At 43.3% G+C, this 21,092-nt stretch overlaps 1 protein-coding gene across 5 annotated transcripts in view; it reads left to right on the top strand.

Moving 5' to 3' along the window:
- Nucleotides 1-1,524, top strand: part of LOC109743344 (structural maintenance of chromosomes flexible hinge domain-containing protein GMI1) — a 30,373-nt gene extending 28,849 nt beyond the window's left edge. For all 5 annotated transcript variants that reach the window (XM_020302435.4, XM_020302434.4, XM_020302430.4 and 2 more), the window contains exons 37-38: nt 468-779; nt 1,055-1,524. In XM_020302435.4, the coding sequence (XP_020158024.1) occupies nt 468-779; nt 1,055-1,319 (577 nt within the window). In that variant the 3' untranslated portion in view covers nt 1,320-1,524. The remainder of the gene's footprint in view (nt 1-467; nt 780-1,054) is intronic.
- The last annotated feature ends 19,568 nt before the right edge of the window (nt 1,525-21,092 follow it).

Genomic DNA, 21,092 nt, shown 5'->3' with positions numbered 1-21,092 from the left:
AAGCAGAAGCCCCTGAACCCCCGTTGCTTGTGTATGACTAATATGAAAAAGTGTATGTGTAAAAGTTGCAAACGTAGTTTGCTGATTGCCATATGGTGATAATCTTACTCGTATCATCAACAAAATGTGGATTTACCTATCTTATCTAACACAAAGTACTAATATATAAAACTGTTGAAATTTTGAGAATAAATTTTATGTGCAGTTTCTTCTATGAGATGATAATTTGTTCTATTCAATTCTCACATAGATTCAATTGTTAGGCAGGCCATACAAGATAGATAAATGTTTCTAGTTAAAAATAGTGATAGAACATTTCTCTGTCAAAATTTTGAGAAACGAAATCTTGTGCAATTTCTTCTATGAGGTGATTATTTGTCTATTCAATTCTATCGCATAAATTCAATTGTTTGGCAGGCCATACAAGATAGATAACTCAGCATTTTTAATTAATGTTTATTTGACAGGCCATATAATGGAGACGTCTTTTGGAACATAAGGCAAAAAAAGCTAAATCTGCCTTTTCCACATTCGAAGACGCACAAGGGATTTCGTGGGCTTGCGGTCAACTTGATCAATCTTTCTGCAGAGAACTTGGAGATAATCACAAGTAGTGGACATGGTCTCCGTGAAACCTTATTTTATAGGCTCTTTGGAGAGCTTCAAGTTTATGAAACACGGAATGACATGCGGCAAGCTATGCCTCATTTGAGGAATGGGGCTATATCTTTGGATGGTGGGATTATAAAGGGTGATGGTATGCTGCTGCTTGGTTACAGGTCAGTTAACTTTACGTTTTTTGAACAAAGGCAGAATGAACTGGTGATTTTCTCCCAAGTTGCCCATTTATTAATCAGGTTGTCAAATGAGACTCAGTTTGCTGGTTGACCTTCGACTGTTTCGACATTAGTTGGTTTGGATTTGGCATTCATAAATATATTTCACCATGAGTTGTACTTGTACTAAAATATGAACTATCCGCTCTTAATTTTTGTCGTTGATGTTTTGTGACATCATCTATGCGGTCCATACTTATCATCTGATCATTTCACAGTGACCCGGAGATCATATTTCCTGTCATGCCTGATGCTCCCGACATTCTGGAAGACCCTGAGGATGTGTTCACCAAAGTAAAAAAGATGAACGCAGAGAAGAGTGTTCTGGAAACGGTGGAGAACAAGATAAGAAAAGCCGAAGAGAATCGGCAGAAATTGGTCATGAAGCGCAACAAGAAGAAACGCAAATTCGACGAGATGGCGGAGGTAATGAGCCAGCCCAGTGGCAGCCAGCTTGATCAGTATCACCCAGTGTCACAGTAGACGAATGGGCTTGTAGCAATCTAACAATGTGGTCTACAAAGATGGTCACATGGCATCATATTAACTGCTGAACTGTTCTAGTTGTTTATGAATCTTGTTACTCTAGTTTTCTATGGGATTAGCTGATGGACTGATTAACATGCTACTAGCAATGCAACTAGGCAGTGTTTGACTAAATCTAATGCTTATCATTTTACTGCGTTCAGTTCTCGTGTGTTTAGAACCTTGTCTGTATGCATAGTATTTCTATGTGTCGCTGCTGCTCTGAAAATTGTTGCACGTGCTGTTAAAAAGGGCAGCACATGGCAATGTAGGTTGTAAGTTGTAGGGAACATGCCCTGGAGTTTCTTGACACTCCAACAAATCACATGCATCTGGGCAGTCATAAGGGCTCATATGCCGGAAATACAGAAGGGCTCAGGAGAATGCCGGGTGTAATAAACAATTTGGCAAATGTTAGGAAAAAAAATAGGCATGTGTTTGGCTTTTATTTTGGCATGTGTTTTGTTCGTATCGTTTTCGCAACCACATATACTTTTTTTATTGGAGGACATTCTCACTATCTCACTATGTGTGGACCACTTACCCTAATCAACTCAACGAGTTTCAATCACATACTTCCTCATTTTTGGTTTAAAAGACCCACTGCGTCTCTGGATTATCAGTTTGATCAATATAACTTAAATATATACCATTAGAGAATATAACATTTGAGGTTTTCCATGATATATTTTTTATGATATATAACTCGTGTTATCTTTGATTAAATTGTTGACCTAGGGGTACATGTGAGCCTTTTTAACCAGAAAGCAGGTAGTATCTCCTGTCGGCCAAAAGCTCTTAAAAGTTTTTTACACCTTGTATTTTTCTAAGATAATAAAAGCTTGTATTACCCCCGCCTCTGCATTATAGATGCATATGGCCTCACTTATCACATCATTTATTACAAATTAATTCGTCAAACAATGACCTCACAAGGAAAATGGAGAGACCAAGACATCAATATACTGTCTCCATTGACATTAGGTAGCAGACGCCAAGATTCACAACTTGGACCCTACATGGCCAGTGCTACTTTGCATATAGAGTGAGTCAACAAGTTGTTTAGGGCATCTCCAAAGTGGGCCATCAAATCTTCCGCAAGCGTCTGGACGAACATGTTCGGACGCAGTGCGCCATTCAACGTAGTCCCGCATCGGTCCGTGGACCAGTTCAGACGTCCGTTTTCCGGACACCAGCCACGTAGGACTCCGACCATCGGACCCGTGTTTTCATCCTCTCCTTCTTTCATCTGCTTTCTCTCTCGTCACTGCCACCACTCAACCACCTCGCCAACCCGACAAGCCCTTCCTAGAACTCTGCGACCTCCACCACTATACCCGGCCTCCATGTCGCTTGTCCTCCACCGCCGGTCCACACCTCTCGTATGTCCGCCGTGCAGGTACCATCCGCCCTTACGAGGGCCACCACGTCCGACAAGTGTTTGGAGAAATGCATGTGCTAAATTTTCTGTCCCTTCTTTGAAGCAATGGATCCGACATGCAGTACATATATGAGCACTACGTTGAGTCGTCCGACGAGAAGGACCATGCGGATGACATGGTGATGATGCAGGCAGTCCTTGCAGACGTGAAGCATGCGGAAGAGTACGTTCTCAATTTCATTCGATGAAGGGTCATCGAGTGCTCAATTGGAACAAGGCACGGGGCCATTTTGACGCTGATGGATGACTACTTCTCCCCCAATGCCCTATTCACTGAAAATTTTTGTTGGTGCTTCTGGATGCGAAAAAATGTCTTTGATCGCCTCTACAATGGCGTACGGTCCTCAAACCCCGGGGGTTGTTTGACATACACCAATTCATGAATAGGACCATTAAGAAATGCACTCTTCACATCCATTTGTTGCAACTTGAAATCATGATGAGATGCATATGCAAGCAACATGCGAATAGATTCAAGGCGAGCAACGGGGGCAAAGGTTTCACCATAGTCAACACCTTCGACTTGGGAGTAACCTGAGTCAGCAATCTTGTCTTGTTGCGGATGACAATCCCATGCGCATCTTGCTTGGTCTTGAAGATCCATTTGGTTCTGATGATATTACGATCCTTTGGCCTTTCCACCAATTGCCACACTTTCTTGCGCTAGAAGTTGTTGAGTTCTTCATGCATGGCCTCTAGCCAATCCGGGTCCTCGAGCGCCTCATAGACCTTTTGGGGTTCAACACAAGAAACAAATGCATGATGCTCACAAAAGTTTGTTAATTGTTTATGAGTAGATACCCCCTTTCTTAAGCTTCCAATGATGTTCTCCAAGACGTGGCCTTTATGCTTGAGATTGGAAGCTATCTTGGCGGCACGATACTCCAATTGCTCTTCAAGTGGAATTTGAGGAGCTACATATTAATCATCTTGAGCATCGACTTGAGCTTGCTCAGAGTCATGAACTTGATCTTGGGCATCACTTGGTGCATCACCTTCATCATGAGGTTGATCTTGCTCTTGATCTTGTTTGCTTGGTTGAGGACCTTCACTTTGTTCTTTGGAAGCCTGTGGGTCAAGTATTGGTGATGATTCCACTTGCGTAGAACATTGTCCTTCTCCTTCGACCACAAGGGGTTCCTCAAGGAGTAGGATTTGAAAACTCCCATCTTCTTATGGCTTGGGGAGGAATTTCATCACCTACATCACAAAGACCACTTTGCTTCACTCAGGAGCCGTTATTTTCATCAAACTCCATGTTGCACGTCTCCTCAATTACTCCATTGGACTTGTTGAGAACACGGTAAGCATGAGAGTTTGTAGCATAACCAACAAATATGCGCTCTTGAGCTCTAGTTTTAAATTTAGGAAAACGAGCACCTTTCTTGGGAATGAAACACTTACAACCGAACACCCGGAAGTAGTTGAGGTTGGGCTTGTTACCAGTAAGTATCTCATAAAGAGTCTTGTTCAAGCCTTTGCGGAGGTAGAGCCGATTGGATGCATGCCATGCGGACATGCGGTGTTGATGGCTTCGGCCCAAAAGTTGTACGGAGATTTTAGTTCCGCCATCATGGTCCTTGCCACGTCCATCAACGTACGGTTCTTCCTCTCCGCCACGCCATTTTGCTAAGGGGTATAAGGTGCGGAATATTGGTGCTTGATCCCCTCATCACTAAGAAACTCATCCAAGGTGTAGTTCTTGAACTCGGTGCCGTTGTCGCTTCTAATCATCAATATCATTGCATCATGTTTACGTTGACCTTCATTTGTAAAGTCGATGACGGTTTGTTGGGTCTCACTCTTCCTCTTGAAGAAATATACCCATGTGTATATTGAGTAGTCATCCACAATCACCAAGCAATACTTTCTTCCCCAAAGACTATCAAATGGTGGAGGCCCAAAGAGACCCATGTGAAGGAGCTCCAAAGGCCTCTTGGATGATATAATAGTCGTGGGTCAGTGAGTCGTCTCATGTAGCTTTCCTTTGATACAAGCACTGCAAGCACGATCTTTGGCACAACTAACATTTGTTAGTCCATGGACATGGTCCCCCTTGAGGATACTTTGCAAATATCTCATATTGACGTGGGCTAAATAGCGATGCCAAAGCCACCCCACATCAACTTTAGCCATTAGGCAAGTTGCGGTCTTAGTGGGTCTCTCCGTAAAGTTAACCACATAGAGACCATTCTCGTCATGCCCAGCAAAGGCTACTTTAAGAGTCTTGCTCCATAAAAGGGACACGGTGTCAAGATCAAAGAATGTAGCAAAGCCCATAAGTGCAAGTTGACGAACGGAAAGTAAATAGTATGCAAGGATCTCAACAAGCATAACATGTTCAATGGTTAAGTCTTGAGAAATGACAACCTTGCCAAGACCCAATACCTTGGATAATGAAGCATCACCAAATTGGACATGGGTGGGCATAGATGGGCTTGGTTTCACGTCCACGACCAAGTCGTTGCTCCAGGTCATATGATTTGTTTCTCCACTATAGAAAAACACTCCATCAGAAGCAAACTCCTACATAAGATCAATGCTTGGATTTAGGTACACATTTTTAATGGGTTCTTTGATGTTAATAACAAGGGTCTTAGGAACCCAAATAGAACACTCAATGTACTCATAAGGAGAACAAAAAAATTTGGCATAAACATGCCCATCACTAGCACGACATAAAACATAAGAAGGGTTAAAGTCGCCGACTTTGTTGGAAGGATTGGTTTTGCCCGTTTTGGCATCACCACCCTCCACCTTGTTCTTCTTCTCCTTAGGACCACCCTCTCCCTCCTTTACAAATACCTCTTTGAGAGGGAGAGCTTGCGTGGTCTTGCTTTTCTTCTTTGGCTTCTTCTTGTTTGACTTGGGAGCAAACCCAAGTCCCTCCTTTGCCACAACTTATTTTTGATTGCTCAAAAGTTTGTTGAGGTTCTTCCCACCTTGAATGCACGAAACAAGTCCCTTCTCAAGTTGCTATTTCAACTTGGCATTCTCCTCCACAAGATGAACATGCTCACAACTCACAACATGGGTTAGTTGCATGGGCATTATCAATTAAAACAAAAGGAGGACACATGACTATCTCCTTAGTTAGCTTCACTTGGAGTTGATCATGAGACTCCTTGAGTGTAGCACGAGCACTTTCAAAGCCTTGTGAGCCTTGTCAAGTAACTCGAACTCCTCTTTGAGTATAGCAGGGCCAACCCTAAGTTCAACATTCTCGGATTTAAGCACACGTGCAAGAACTTGAGCATGATCATGAGCTTTCTTTAATTTAGCAAGGTCATCATTTTGTGACTCCTCAAGAGCCACTCGAAGACCTTACCCTTCCTCAAGAGCATGAGAAAGCTCTGCAATCTCATCGGCATAATCATGACTATGCCCTTCCATCTCAGTGATGGTCTCATCGTGGGACTCAATGATATCATTGGCCTTCCCTAGTTGTTCCAAGAGGGCAACAAAGTGCTTCTTGGTCTCACCTTTGAGCTTACCCAAGAACCTAGCAAACTCATTCTCATCCACCCTCACCCCCTCACTTTCATCCACACAATCCATCAAGGAAGGATTAGTGGAGATAGAAGTTTTGATGTTATAGGTTATCTTGTTGACGCCTTTTGCCATGAGGCACTTGGGGTGGTAATGAGATTCTCGTTGGGGGAGTCGAAGAGAGACACCGAGGTTGGAGAAGAGGTGGCAATGGCCACGGAGGCTGTTGTAGTTGATACGTCCCAAATGTATCTACTTTTCTAAACGCTTTTGCTCTTGTTCTGGACTCTAATTTGCATGATTTGAACGGAACTAACCCGGACTGACGCCGTTTTCAGCATAATTGCCATGGTGTTGTTTTTGTGCAGAAATAAAAGTTCTCGGATGGAGCTGAAAATTTGCGTAGAATTATTTCAGAATATATAAAAAATACTGGCGAAAGAAGTTACCAGAGAGGGGCCACTAGGGTGCCACAAGCCCAGGGCGTGACCATCCCCTAGGGCGCGCCCCTCAGGCATGTGGGCCCCTAGAAGCCCCCGCAACCCTAACTCCAACTCCATAAGTACCTATTCACCAAGAAAAAAATCAGAGAGAAGGAAGCATCGTGTTTTACGATACGGAGCCGTCGCCACCTCCTGATCTTCATTGGGAGGGCTGATCTGGAGTCCGTTATGGGCTCCGGAGAGGGGGATTTGACGCTGTCATCATCATCAACCTTCATCACCAATTTCATGATGCTCACCACCGGGTATGAGTAATTCCTTCGTAGGCTTGCTGGACGGTGATGGGTTGGATGAGATTTATCATGTAGTTGAGTTAGTTTTGTTAGGGCTTGATCCCTAGTATCCACTATGTTCTCAGATTGATGTTACTATGCTTAATGCTTGTCACTAGGGCCCGAGTGCCATGATTTCAGATATGAACCCTTTATGTTTTCATGAATATATTTGTGTTCTTGATCCTACCATGCAAGTTATATGCACCTGTACGTGTTATGATCCGCATACCCCCACATGACAGTAATTGGGATTCTTTCCGGTGATTACCATAGTTTGAGGAGTTCATGTATTCACTATGTGTTAATTCTTTGTTCTGGTTCTGTATTAAATGAAGGCCTTAATATCCCTTAGTTTCCTTATGGATCCAGCTGCCACGGGAGGGTAGGACAAAAGATGTCATGCAAGTTCTATTCCATAAGCATGTATGACTATTTACGGAATACATGCCTACATTACATTGATGAATTGGAGCTAGTTCTGTGTCGCCCTAGGTTATGACTGTTACATGATGAATATTATCCAACTTATCACCGATCCAATGCCTACGAGCTTTTCACATATTGTTTCTTGCTAAGTTACTACTGTTGTTGCTACTGTCACAACTACTACAAAATTACTACTGTTACTGTTACTATCATTGCTACTACTATCAAATTACCATACTACTGTGCTACTCATCACTCTCCTGTGAATATTTAGTCTCCAGGTGTGGTTGAATTGACAAATCAACCAATAATACTTATAAGTATTCTTTGGCTCCCATTGTGTCAAATCAATAAATTTGGGTTGAATACTCTACCCTCGAAAAATGTTGCGATCCCCTATACTTGTGGGTTATCAAGACCTTTTTTCTAGCGCCATTGCCGGGAGCATAGCTATATTTGTTGAGTCACTTAGGATTTATATCTGTTGATCACTATGAAGAATCTTAAGGATGATAGAACCAAGATCGTTCCCTCTAAGACGAGGGGAGGTAAGGAACTGTTATCTAGCTCTGCACTTGATTCACCCTTTGTTTTGAGTAAGCTTGCAACACCACCACCTGCAATTAATTCTGATATGTCGCAGGTAATTGATGATGCTACTTCTGCTATGAATGATGCTATTGGTGATGCTAGTACTTTGCTTGATTATAATGTGCCACTAGGTCTTGATGAACAACTTGCTAGAGCTAAAGAAATTGAGAATGTTGAAACTGATGAAATTACTGAAACTGATGAAGTTATTGAAATTGAAAATTATGAAACACCTATTCGACCTAGCTCTCCTAGATATGAATTGCCTAAAATACCTGAAGGTTATGTTATGGATGGAGAGGTAGGTAGGGATTTTCTTGCTTGTAAGGATAGACATGATCTAAAAAAATTGTTAGTCAAGTTGAAAGAAAAATCTTTAAATGCTAGAATGGAATATGATCCTAGGTTTGCTACTTCACCTATCTTTATTACTGATAAGGATTATGAATTCTCTGTCGATCCTGAGTTAGTCACTTTGGTTGAATCTGATCCTTTCCATGGTTATGAAACTGAAACTGTTGTGGCACATCTTAATAAATTAAATGATATAGCCAACCTATTTGCTCATGATGAAAAATTTTGCTATTACTATATTCTTAAGTTATTTCCTTTCTTGTTAAAGGGTGATGCTAAGATTTCGTACAATACTATTGCTCCTGGTTGTGTGCGTAGTCCCCAAGATATGATATATTACTTCTCTAAAAAATATTTTCCTGCTCATAAGAAACAAGCTGCCTTAAAGGAAATATTTAACTTTGTGCAAATTGAAGAAGAGAATCTCCCTCAAGCTTGGGGGAGGCTTATCCAATTACTTAATGTGTTGTGTGATCATCCTCTCGAGAAAAATGAAATACTTGATATCTTTTATAATGGACTAACCGATACTTCTAGGGACTACCCACTGCAAAAAAACACTTCCGTGATGATACGTGTTTGTCACAGTAGGTCATGTTTTCTGTCATGCATGTACATCCATGATGATTTTATGACAGAATCAAGATAGTCATATATGTGCTGTCGTAGAAGTGTTCCATGGTAATACCAAAATTATCATCACAGAAGTGTCCACTTCCATGACGATAAATGGCGCATCATGGAAGTGTTTTTGTCAAGGGTAACCGACACGTGGCATCCACGACAACGGGTCGCCGTTAAGCTACCGGGTTCTGGTTTGGATCCAATAACCCGTTAACAACCCCGACCAATGGGGATTTTCCACGTGTAAAATTCTTACTCGCCGGAGGATCCACGTGTAGGCTCAGCGTTGGGACAGATGTCATCCACTCATTGTACGAGAGGCGCCTATGATACGTTGGCACGTGGCAAGGCCCAACAGTGGCCCATTTAGGTGAAAGAGGCCGGCCCAGTCAAAATTAGCAGGCCGGCCCATATGGGGCCTACTGGTGTCTGGTCCATTTAAGCCCACAACCCATACAGGATGTGCCAATTCGGCCCGTTAACGGCCCGTTAACTATTTGACACCATTGCAGCCCATCATCAGTTCGAGCCTGTTAACGGCCCGCAATATATTTGGGCTCAATATCGGCCCCATGTAGTTTCGGCCTATTAACAGCCCATTCAAGGGATGGGCCAATTTTCTGGATGTACGTCTTTCAGCCTTTTAGCGACCCATTTAAGTGTTGGGCCAATTTCCAGCCCGGTGTGTCTTTCAGCCTGTTAACGCCCCATAAATGAGTTGGGCCATTTGCAGTCGGTCCTGAGTTTTAACGGCCCATGCTCTTCATGACCAATACCAACCTAGTTTCTCTTTCGGCCTGCTAAAGGCCCACAACATAGTTGGGCCATATACAGCCCGGCCTGACTTTCGACCTCTTAGCAGCCCATGCTCTTCATGGTCGAGTACGAGCCCGCTGTCACTTTCAGCCTGCTAAAGCCCCACAATACAGTTGGGCCTATATAGCTCGACCTTAGTATCGGCCTGTTAACAGTCCGTGAAATCAAATGGGCCCACTTATTGCCTGCTTTGATGTCGGCCTGTTAACGACCCGGGAGGTAACATGGACGAGCATTAACTGTTGGCTCGTTTCAATATAGCGACCCAATAGAGCTTTCAGCCTGGTTACGACCCATTAACATAATGGGCCCAGTAGACTTGAAACATGTCTGTAGGCCCAATTAGATAACGTCGATTCTGGCCCAACTATAATTTGAGCCCATTACCATGAGCAATTATGGACAGGACAAAAACCGATCAATCAAAGGCCTATGAGAATTTTGGCCCCTGCGAGCCCAATAGGAAAGCCCATTAAGGGCAGTGGGCCGCTTCCTTCATTTGGGCCCACGACTGTTCGTGCTAACTAATAATTTCACTGCTTTTTTTGCCTTCCTAGCGAGTTAGCTGGAATGCGAGGCGCACTAAGCAAACGTACGGCATACAAGGAAAAACGTTGCACATCCAGCATATATTACAGGAAATTACATCCACTGGGCAATCAAAGATTGATGCTAGTGCAAATAGATTAACATAACTTAACGATCTACAACCTCACAATCTGCAACCTCAGCGCGGATGACGCCCATAAGCATGTGAGCAAGTTCTTCCTTCTTTGCTACACTGTCTCTGAAAACATTGATCAGTTGTTGTTGCGCAAGAATGTGCACCTCTGATTCCTCCATGATTGCTTCATCCAGTAATTCGTTCACAAACATAATTTTTTCCGTTGGATTCGAGACGGAGGAAACTCAACAGATTCGGATGGCGATTTTGGTAGGCTTGTATTATTGATAGTGGAGAGTGTCTTGACCACTGCATCATAACATAAATTAGGAGGGGAACCGAACGGATTAATCAAGAGTTATTGCCATATTACCTGGCCTAGATTAATTGGAAAGAAACAATGGGGTTACCTTGCTATTTTCAGAGTTTGTCTTCTTATCTTCAGCAGCCTGCACCAAATTAACACACTAGCATTGCTATCATTGGCCAGGTCAGATAATAGGAAAGCAACATTGACACAACGAACGTTTGAGCAACCGGACCACACCGGCCTACACCGAATTAACACAATATGGCACAACTATCATGAGCCAGGTAAGGTAATAGGAAAGCAACATTGACACAATGAATGATTAGGCAACCAGAACAACACTATAATTTAGTAATGTGCATGATATGAGATAGTACACTCATGCAACTCGGTATGCAAAACTACCAGGCAATTTTCCTTATAAAAACCAACATTGTTGCCTTTATTTATACATTTTTCTACAAGTAAATTTAGATCAGATAAAGGTTGGATTCACGCCGATTAACAGAATACATGCTGATGTAAAAATTTAGTGATGTACAACAGGTACTTACATCAGCATTGGAGCACAGAGAATTCCCGTAAGATACTTTCCTCGAACACGATCCCAGTTTAGAAAGTCTTCTATCCTTCAAGCTTATTTTATAAAAGAGATATGGGTAAGAAACATGTAGAAAATATGATCTGAATGCTATAAAATTTCATGATGTGAGGATACACACATGCTTTTTAGAACGGAGTTGACATATTTTTGCTGGACTGGAGCGGACTAGTTCTTTGTCCACTTGAATCTTCTTATTATCATTAGGAATTGGGTTTCTCTGTGCTAGAGAAGTATCTATGAACACTGGAGTTGGTTTACTATCACCTGGCGTTTCGATCTTTTGCAAAGACCTTGTTTGTAACCCTTCAGATTCTAAGATAGCCATCTTCCCCTTGCATGCCTTATATAAAAGAATGGTGCTTCAGTTATGAAACATGCTATGACAGAGAGATGGAATAGGTACTGAAGAATAGAAAGGCATGACATATTGACATGTATTCCATCCATCCGGAAATAAATGGATGTGTCTAGGCGTATTTCAGTTCTAGATACATCCATTTTTATCCATTTCTGCGACATGTAATCCAGACGGAGGGAGTATGATGTAAGAGCTATGGATACGACAGGACAACAGAGTAAAAAAACACTAGTTGAATGTAAAACTGTATGATAGCGGAATACATACAGAAAAACACTAAGGCAACATATGCTTGTATGATTGGGAAACTAAGATGGCATTGCAACAGACCACTAGAACATCACTTCAATGTAAAAAACATGGTATGGTAGACAGATGAAGTACATACTGATGAATAACAATGCATAAGATATTCAAAAGCATGATGTCCAAACTAAGCAGATGGCATTGCGACAGAGTAGAATGACAGTACTTGAATTTGAAAACATTGTTTGGGAACGTAGCAATAATTCAAAATTTTCCTACGTGTCACCAAGATCAATCTAGGAGATGCTAGCAACGAGAGAGAGGGGGTGCATCTTCATACCCTTGAAGATTGCTAAGCGGAAGCGTTACAAGAACGCGGTTGATGGAGTCGTACTCGCAGGGATTCAAATCGCGGATGATCCGATCTAGCGACGAACGGACGGCGCCTCCGCGTTCAACACACGTACAGCCCGGGGACGTCTCCTCCTTCTTGATCCAGCAAGGGGAGAGGAGAAGTTGAGGGAGAACTCCAGCAGCACGACGGCGTGGTGGCAATGGAGCTCGTGGTTCTCCGGCAGAGCTTCGCTGAGCACTACGGAGGAGGAGGAGGAGGTGTATGAGGAGGGAGGGCTGCGCCAGGGAAGAGGTGCGGCTGCCCTCCCACCCCTCCACTATATATAGGGGCAAGGGGAGAGGGGGAGGCGCCCTAGGGTTTCCCCTAGGGGGCGGCGGCCAAGCAGATTGGATCTCCCTAGGGAAAATCCTAGGGAGACTTGCCCCCCAAGCCAAGCAGGTGGAGGCTTGCCTCCCAAGCCAGGTGGAGGCGCCCCACCTCCCCAAGTAACATGGGAAATGGTGGGGGGGGAGCACCACCCCTTAGTGGGCTGGTTTGCCCCTTCCCCTTTGGCCCATGAGGCCCTCCAACACTTGCCGGGGCTCCCGAAACACCTTTTGGTCATGCTGGCCATAGCCTGGTACCCCCGGAACACTTCCGGACTCCAATACCCTTCGTCCAATATATCGATCTTCACCGCCGGACCATTCCGGAACTCCTCGTGATGTTCGGGATCTCATCCGGGACTCCGAACAACCTTCGGTAACCACATACTATTTCCCATAACAACTCTAGCGTCACCGAACCTTAAGTGTGTAGACCCTACGGGTTCGGGAACCATGCAGACATGACGGAGACACCTCTCCGGCCAATAACCAATAGCGGGATCTGGATACCCATATTGGCTCCCACATGTTCCACGATGATCTCATCGGATGAACCACGATGTCGGGGATTCAATCAATCCCGTATACAATTCCCTTTGTCTATCGGCATGTTACTTGCCCGAGATTCGATTGTCGGTATCCCAATACCTCGTTCAATCTTGTTACCGGCAAGTCTCTTTACTCGTTCCATAACGCATGATCCCGTGGCTAACTCCTTAGTCACATTGAGCTCATTATGATGATGCATTACCGAGTGGGCCCAGAGATACCTCTCCGTCATACAGAGTGACAAATCCCAGTCTCGATTCGTGCCAACCCAACAGACACTTTCGAAGATACCTGTAGTGCACCTTTATAGCCACCCAGTTACGTTGTGACGTTTGGTACACCCAAAGCATTCCTACGGTATCCGGGAGTTGCACAATCTCATGGTCTAAGGAAACGATACTTGACATTAGAAAAGCTCTTAGCAAACGAACTACACGATCTTGTGCTATGCTTAGGATTGGGTCTTGTCCATCACATCATTCTCCTAATGATGTGATCCCGTTATCAATGACATCCAATGTCCATGGTTAGGAAACCATAACCATCTATTGATCAACGAGCTAGTCAACTAGAGGCTTACTAGGGACATGTTGTGGTCTATGTATTCACACATGTATTACGGTTTCCAGTTAATACAATTATAGCATGAACAATAGACAATTATCATGAACAAGGAAATACAATAATAACCATTTTATTATTGCCTCTAGGGCATATTTCCAACAGTCTCCCACTTGCACTAGAGTCAATAATCTAGTTCACATCACTATGTGATTGTAATGAATCCAACACCCATGGGGTTTGTTCATATCTCGCTTGTGAGAGAGGTTACTAGTCAACGGGTCTGAACCTTTCAGATCTGTGTGTGCTTTACAAATCTCTATGTCATCTTGTAGATGCAGCTACCACGCGCTACTTGGAGTTATTCCAAATAACTGCTCTACTATACGAATCCGGTTTACTACTCAGAGTCATCCGGATAGTGTCAAAGTTTGCATCGACGCAACCCTTTACGACGAACTCTTTCACCACCTCCATAATCGAGAAAATTCCTTAGTCCACTAGTTACTAAGGATAAGTTCGACCGCTATCATGTGATCCATTCCTGGATCACTCTTGTACCCCTTGACTGACTCATGGCAAGGTACACTTCAGGTGCGGTACACTGCATAGCATACTGTAGAGCCTACGTCTAAAGCATAGGGGACGACCTTCGCCTTTCTCTCTCTTCTGCCGTGGTCAGGTCTTGAGTCTTACTCAATACTCACACCTTGTAACACAGCCAAGAACTCCTTTGCTGATCTATTTTGAACTCCTTCAAAATCCTGTCACGGTATGCATTCATTTGAAAGTACTATTAAGCGTTTTCGATCTATCCTTATAGATCTTGATGCTCAATGTTCAAGTAGCTTAATCCAGGTTTTGCATTGAAAAACACTTTTCAAATAACCCTGTATTTTTCCAGAAATTCTACATCATTTCTGATCAACAATATGTCAACAACATATACTCATCAGAAATTCTATAGTGCTCCCACTCACTTCTTTGGAAATACAAGTTTCTCATAAACTTTGTATAAACCCAAAATCTTTGATCATCTCATCAAAGCGTACATTCCAACTCTGAGATGCTTACTCCAATCCTTAGAAGGATTGCTGGAGCTTTGCATACTTGTTAGCATCTTTCAGGATTGACAAAACCTTCTGGTTGTATCACATACAACCTTTCCTCAAGAAAATCGTCGAGGAAACAATGTTTTGACATCCTATCTGCAAGATTTCATAAATAATGCAGTAACTGCTAATATAATTCCAACAGACTCTTAGCATCGCTACGAGTGAGAAAGTCTCATCGCAGTCAACTCCTTGAACTTGCCGGAAAACATCTTAACGACAAGTCGAGCTTTCTTAATGGTGACACTTACCATCATTGTCTGTCTTCCTTTTAAAATCCATCTGCACCCAACAGCCTTACGACCATCAAGTAGTTCTTCCAAAGTCTACACTTTGTTTTTATACATGGATCCTCTCTCGGATTTTATGGCCTCGAGCCATTCGTCGGAATTCGGGCCCATCATCGCTTCTCCATAGCTCGTAGGTTCATTGTTGTCTAGCAACATGACTTCCAAGACAGGATTACGTACCACTCTGAAGTAGCATGCATCCTTGTCGTCCTACGAGGTTTGGTAGTGACTTGATCCGAAGTTTCATGATCACTATCATAAGCTTCCACTTCAATTGGTGTAGGTGCCACAGGAACAACTTCATGTGCCCTGCTACACACTAGTTGAAGTCATGGTTCAATAACCTCATCAAGTCTCCACCATCCTCCCACTCAATTCTTTCGAGAGAAACTTTTCCTCGAGAAAGGACCTGTTTCTAGAAACAATCACCTTGCTTCCGGTTCTGAAATAGGAGGTATACCCAACTGTTTTGGGTATTCTATGAAGATGCATTTATCCGCCTTGGGTTCGAGCTTATCAGCCTGAAACATTTTCACATAAGCGTCGCAGCCCCAAACTTTTAAGAAACGACAGCTTAGGTTTCTCTAAACCATAGTTCATACGGTGTCGTCTCAACGGAATTGCGTGGTGCCCTATTTAAAGTGAATGCTGTTGTCTCTAATGCCTAACCCATAAACGATAGTGTAATTCAAAAAGAGACATCATGGTATGCACCATATCCAATAGGGTGCAGTTATGATGTTCGGACACACCATCACACTATGGTGTTCCAGGCGGTATTAGTTGTGAAACAATTTCCACAATGTCTTAATTGTGTGCCAAACTCGTAACTCAGATATTCATCTCTATGATCATATCATAGACATTTTATCCTCTTGTCACGACGATCTTCAACTTCACTCTGAAATTACTTGAACCTTTCAATAATTCAGACTTGTGTTTCATCAAGTAAACATACTTAGCATCTACTCAAATCATCTGTGAAGTAAGAGCATAATGATATTCACTGCGTGCCTCAGCACTCATTGGATTGCACACATCAAAATGTATTACTTCCAACAAGTTGCTCTCTTGTTCCATCTCATTGAAAACGAGGTCTTTCAGTCATCTTGCCCATGTGGTATGATTTGCATGTCTCAAGTGATTCAAAATCAAGTGAGTCCAAATGATCCATCTGTATGGAGTTTCTTCATGCATATATACCAATAGACATGGTTCGCATGTCTCAATCTTTTCAAAAACGAGTGAGTCCAAAGATCCATCAACATGGAGCTTCTTCATGCGTTTTATCCCAATATGACTCAAATAGCAGTGCCACAAGTATGTGGTACTATCATTACTATCTTATATCTTTTGGCATGAACATGTGTATCACTACAATCGAGATTCAATAAACCATTTATTCTAGGTGCAAGACCATTGAAGGTATTGTTCAAATAAAAAGAGTAACATTATTCTTCTTAAATGAACATCATAATCCAATCATGTCTATGCTCAACGTAAACACCAAATAACAATTATTTAGGTTTAACACCAATCTCGATGGTAGAGGGAGCATGCGATGCTTGATCACATCAACCTTGGAAACACTTCCAACACATATCGTCATCTCACCTTTAGCTAGTCTCCGTTTATTCCGTAGCCTTTTATTTCGAGTTACCAACACTTAGCAACCGAACCGGTATCTAATACCCTGGTGCTACTAGGAGTACTAGTAAAGTACACATTAATATACTTCTGTCGACCTTGCCTGCCTTCTCATCTACCAAGTATCTAGGGTAGTTCTGCTTCAGTGACCGTTCCCCTCATTACAGAAGCACTTAGTCTCGGGTTTGGGTTCAACCTTGGGTTTCTTCACTAGAGCAGCAACTGATTTGCCGTTTCATGAAGTATCCCTTCTTTCCCTTGCCCTTCTTGAAACTAGTGGTTTTACTAACCATCAACAATTGATGCTCCTACTTGATTTCTACTTTCGCGGTGTCAAACATCGCGAGTTGCTCAAGGATCATCATGTCTATCCCTGATATGTTATAGTTCATCACGAAGCTCTAATAGCTTGGTGGCAGTGACTATGGAGAACCATCACTATCTCATCTGGAAGACAACTCCCACTCGGTTCAAGCGATTGTAGTACTCAGACAATCCGAGCACATGCTCAACGATTGAGCTTTTCTCCCTTAGTTTGCAGGCTTAAGAAACTTGTCAGAGGTCTCATACCTCTTGACGTGGGCACTAGTCTGAAATCCCAATTTCAGTCTTTGGAACATCTCATATGTTTTGCGACATTTCAAAAACGTCTTTGGTGCCACAATTTTAAACCGTTAGCATCACACACTGAACTATCACGTAGTCATCAAAACGTGTATGTCAGATGTTTCGCAACATCTACAGACGACGCTCGAGGTTCAGCACACCGAGCGGTGCATTAAGGACATAAGCCTTCTGTGCAGCAATGAGGACAATCCTCAGTTTACGGACCCAGTCCGAATAATTGCTACTATCAACTTTCAACTAAATTTTCTCTAGGAACATATCTTTAGTAGAACTAAAGCGTAAGCTACGACATAATTTGCAAAGACCTTTTGACTATGTTCATGATAATTAAGTTCATCTAATCAAATTATTTAATGAACTCCCACTCAGATAGACATCCCTCTAGTCATCTAAGTGATACATGATCCGAGTCAACTAGGCCGTGTCCGATCATCACGTGAGATGGACTAGTCATCATCGGTGAACATCTCCATGTTGATCGTATCTACTATACGACTCATGTTCGACCTTTTGGTCTCTTGTGTTCCGAGGCCATGTCTGTACATGCTAGGCTCGTCTCGTCAACCTAAGTGTTTCGCATGTGTAAATCTGGCTTACACCCGTTGTATGCGAACGTTAGAATCTATCACACCCGATCATCACATGGTGCTTCGAAACAACAAACCTTCGCAACGGTGCACAGTTAGGGGGAACACATCTCTTGAAATTTTAGTGAGGGATCATCTTATTTATGCTACTATCGTTCTAAGCAAATAAGATCTAAACATGACAAACATCACATGCAAATCATAAAGTGACATGATATGGACAATATCATCTTGCGCCTTTTGATCTCCATCTTGTCACGACCGGATTTTTGGGATAATAATTTCCCAGAAAACGGCCTTTGTGCTCACCAGCCCCAGGATTACTGTTAGCTGATGAGACACCAACTTGATACAAGAATTCCAAGCAAGGTACAAAAATATGTAGTACAAGACCATTGTGGCCTAGGAGTACAACATTTGGTTTCTAGTGGTTGATGGCGGAAGCGGTCTGTGATACAACTGCGTCTATGGGACTCCATTCCCATAAGAACAGCTGACCAGGATAACTCCTATCTTCACGAGGCTGCTATCGTCAATACGTAGGTTCCGAGGCTGTCACCGTGATGCTTATCTCCAAGCGCGAAAATCTGGCCAAGACAATAGCCAGGGACAAGCCAGTGAGTATGTTTGAATGTACTCGCAAACATTAAGAACACGGGTATAATATAACAGGAGATAATCATACTCCAAAACATTTATGATGATAAGTCTGCCATGAAGTAAACAAAAATCTGTGATGCACGCGTGCAGAGAAAATATGGACGTGCAATACGGAAGTAAAAGAAATGCACTGAGCGAGTGTCTAAAATGACTCCTCGAAAGGTTGCAAATAAATTAACGATGCCGCAGTCGGGCGTCTGAGCGACACCACAGAAAGGGCTTATAAAAGATAAATAAACAACAAACATGCCGCAGTCGGGCGTCTGAGCGACACCACATAAAGGGCTTATAAAAGATAAATAAACAACAAGCATGCCGCAGTCGGGCGTCTGAGCGACACCACAGAAAGGGCTTATAAAAGAATAATCACAGTGAATATCCAGGAGGTAGAACCATCCCAGGGATACTCAATAAAATACATAATGTAAATGGTTAGTCCATATTAATAATAAAAAATAAAACATGATCCTCAGATGTCACAGGTCATAAACAAAAATCTAGTCTAGCCGTTTCTCCATCCGAAGACCGTCACTGAGTTCTAGCTAATTCGTTCTCCATCCGAATACCGTTACTATGATCCAGTTAGCCGTGTCTCCATCCGAAAACCGTCACTGAGTTCTAGTTAAATCGTTCTCCATCCGAATACCGTTACTAGATTTCACTCAGACTGTGGTCCTTACTCATGAACATGGCTATCCAAAAGATATGACCTCTGCAGAGGGTGTACTCTTCACCCACGAGTAACGGATTTATTTAGCCCATCGGGACTAATTCCGCCTATGGCCTTTTAATTGAAAACACGCCCGACCTGCACACACCAGCTTAACTCACCGGTGTCTGGATTCACCCACGACACCTGCCAAGCAAAACTCTAAGTGGGGAGGCTACAACCTCGACGTAGCATGGGATCAAATTTCTATTCGCGCGCTCTAAGGGGTGCCCCCCTCTCGGTCCCAACCGGAAACACCCATGCCCCCGGACCAAGTGGCATGCCTACCGGAGGCCTCTGGTATCTTCCACTATGGCCTCTCTGTACGGTGTGTGCTTTGGTAAGGGGTTGACAACTTACTGAACCATACCCCGTCTGCGACAGGGACAAGTGGTGGTACCAACAAATAGGGAAGCTACTGATCAAGACTCGACCTACGACCGACTCAGGTGGTCCAAGTGTCCTCCAACAATATTACCATTAATGGAATAAATCACCACTCATCAAGCCTCACCATGCCATACCGGACATACTCGTCTCGACGAGGGACTAGGGACAAGCTCGTGTCTACCCAAGACCACGACTTTCCCGGCTTCCTTCCGGTATGCATGAGGAGCTCACGAGGATGATCCAAATCACTAGCGTACCCATTGCTGACCACAAAATATCTCCAAAAAGCACTCATGCACGAGACTTTATCGTTACATAAAGATAACGCATACTCCAAGTCAAATGGTGTTGTAATCGTATCAGAACACCACAACAAAATATTATGCCAGAGTCCAGAAATGCTTGCCTTCAAGAGTATGCAAAGGATGCACTTTTTGAAAGCTTTCTCTTCTCTCCATTATCCCTATTTTGCAAAATATCCAAATAACAAATATTTCAAACACAGTACAAAAAGTTGTCTCAAATATTTTTGAAATAAATCTTAAAATAAACTAGATGAAATTTGGGAGAGGTAGGAAAAAGAATCAATTCATTTGGAGTTTTATTTTAAAAGTTATAGCTGGTCAAAGTCTGGTCAAAACTCTGTTTTTAATAAAACCAGAAGAAGGAAAACGCTTCGAGGGGAATACGCTTTCGCAGCAGAGGAGACGTACTCGGGACTTATGCGCCTTCACTTAAAACAGAGAAGACGGCGCGTGGGTCACTAACAGTGGGTCCAGAGGGCCCACTGGTCAGGTTTGACCGTTCTTCCCTCTCCCTCCTCTTCTCTACCCGACGGGAGCGGGACTCCGGCGATCGCCGTCGACGAACGGCAGCGCCTCACGGGCATCCGAGGGCGGGGATGGAACGGCCAGACTGGGGTGGTCCTCTTGGTGGTAGCTGGGTCGTCGGAGGTGGAAGGAATCGCCGGCGGCGAGCTCCGCGGCGGAGGGGGCTACGGGTGAGAAGTGGTTTTTGGGCTCCGGTGGTCTCCGATCGAGGTTGGGTTGCTGGGCAGCTCCGCAAGGACAAGGGGAAGCTACTGGTGGCGCTGGTTGGGCGGGAGAGTGGCTGGCTGCGACGTATTTCACCGGAGTTCGGCGGCGGCCGAACTGGCCGGAGTTGGTGAAGACGGTCTT

The sequence above is a fragment of the Aegilops tauschii genome, chromosome 7, assembly GCF_002575655.3.
Source record: "Aegilops tauschii subsp. strangulata cultivar AL8/78 chromosome 7, Aet v6.0, whole genome shotgun sequence".
Classification (NCBI taxonomy): Eukaryota; Viridiplantae; Streptophyta; class Magnoliopsida; order Poales; family Poaceae; genus Aegilops; species Aegilops tauschii.
Note: the sequence above shows the minus strand (reverse complement) of the source record. Positions and strands in the feature narration are given on the sequence as shown.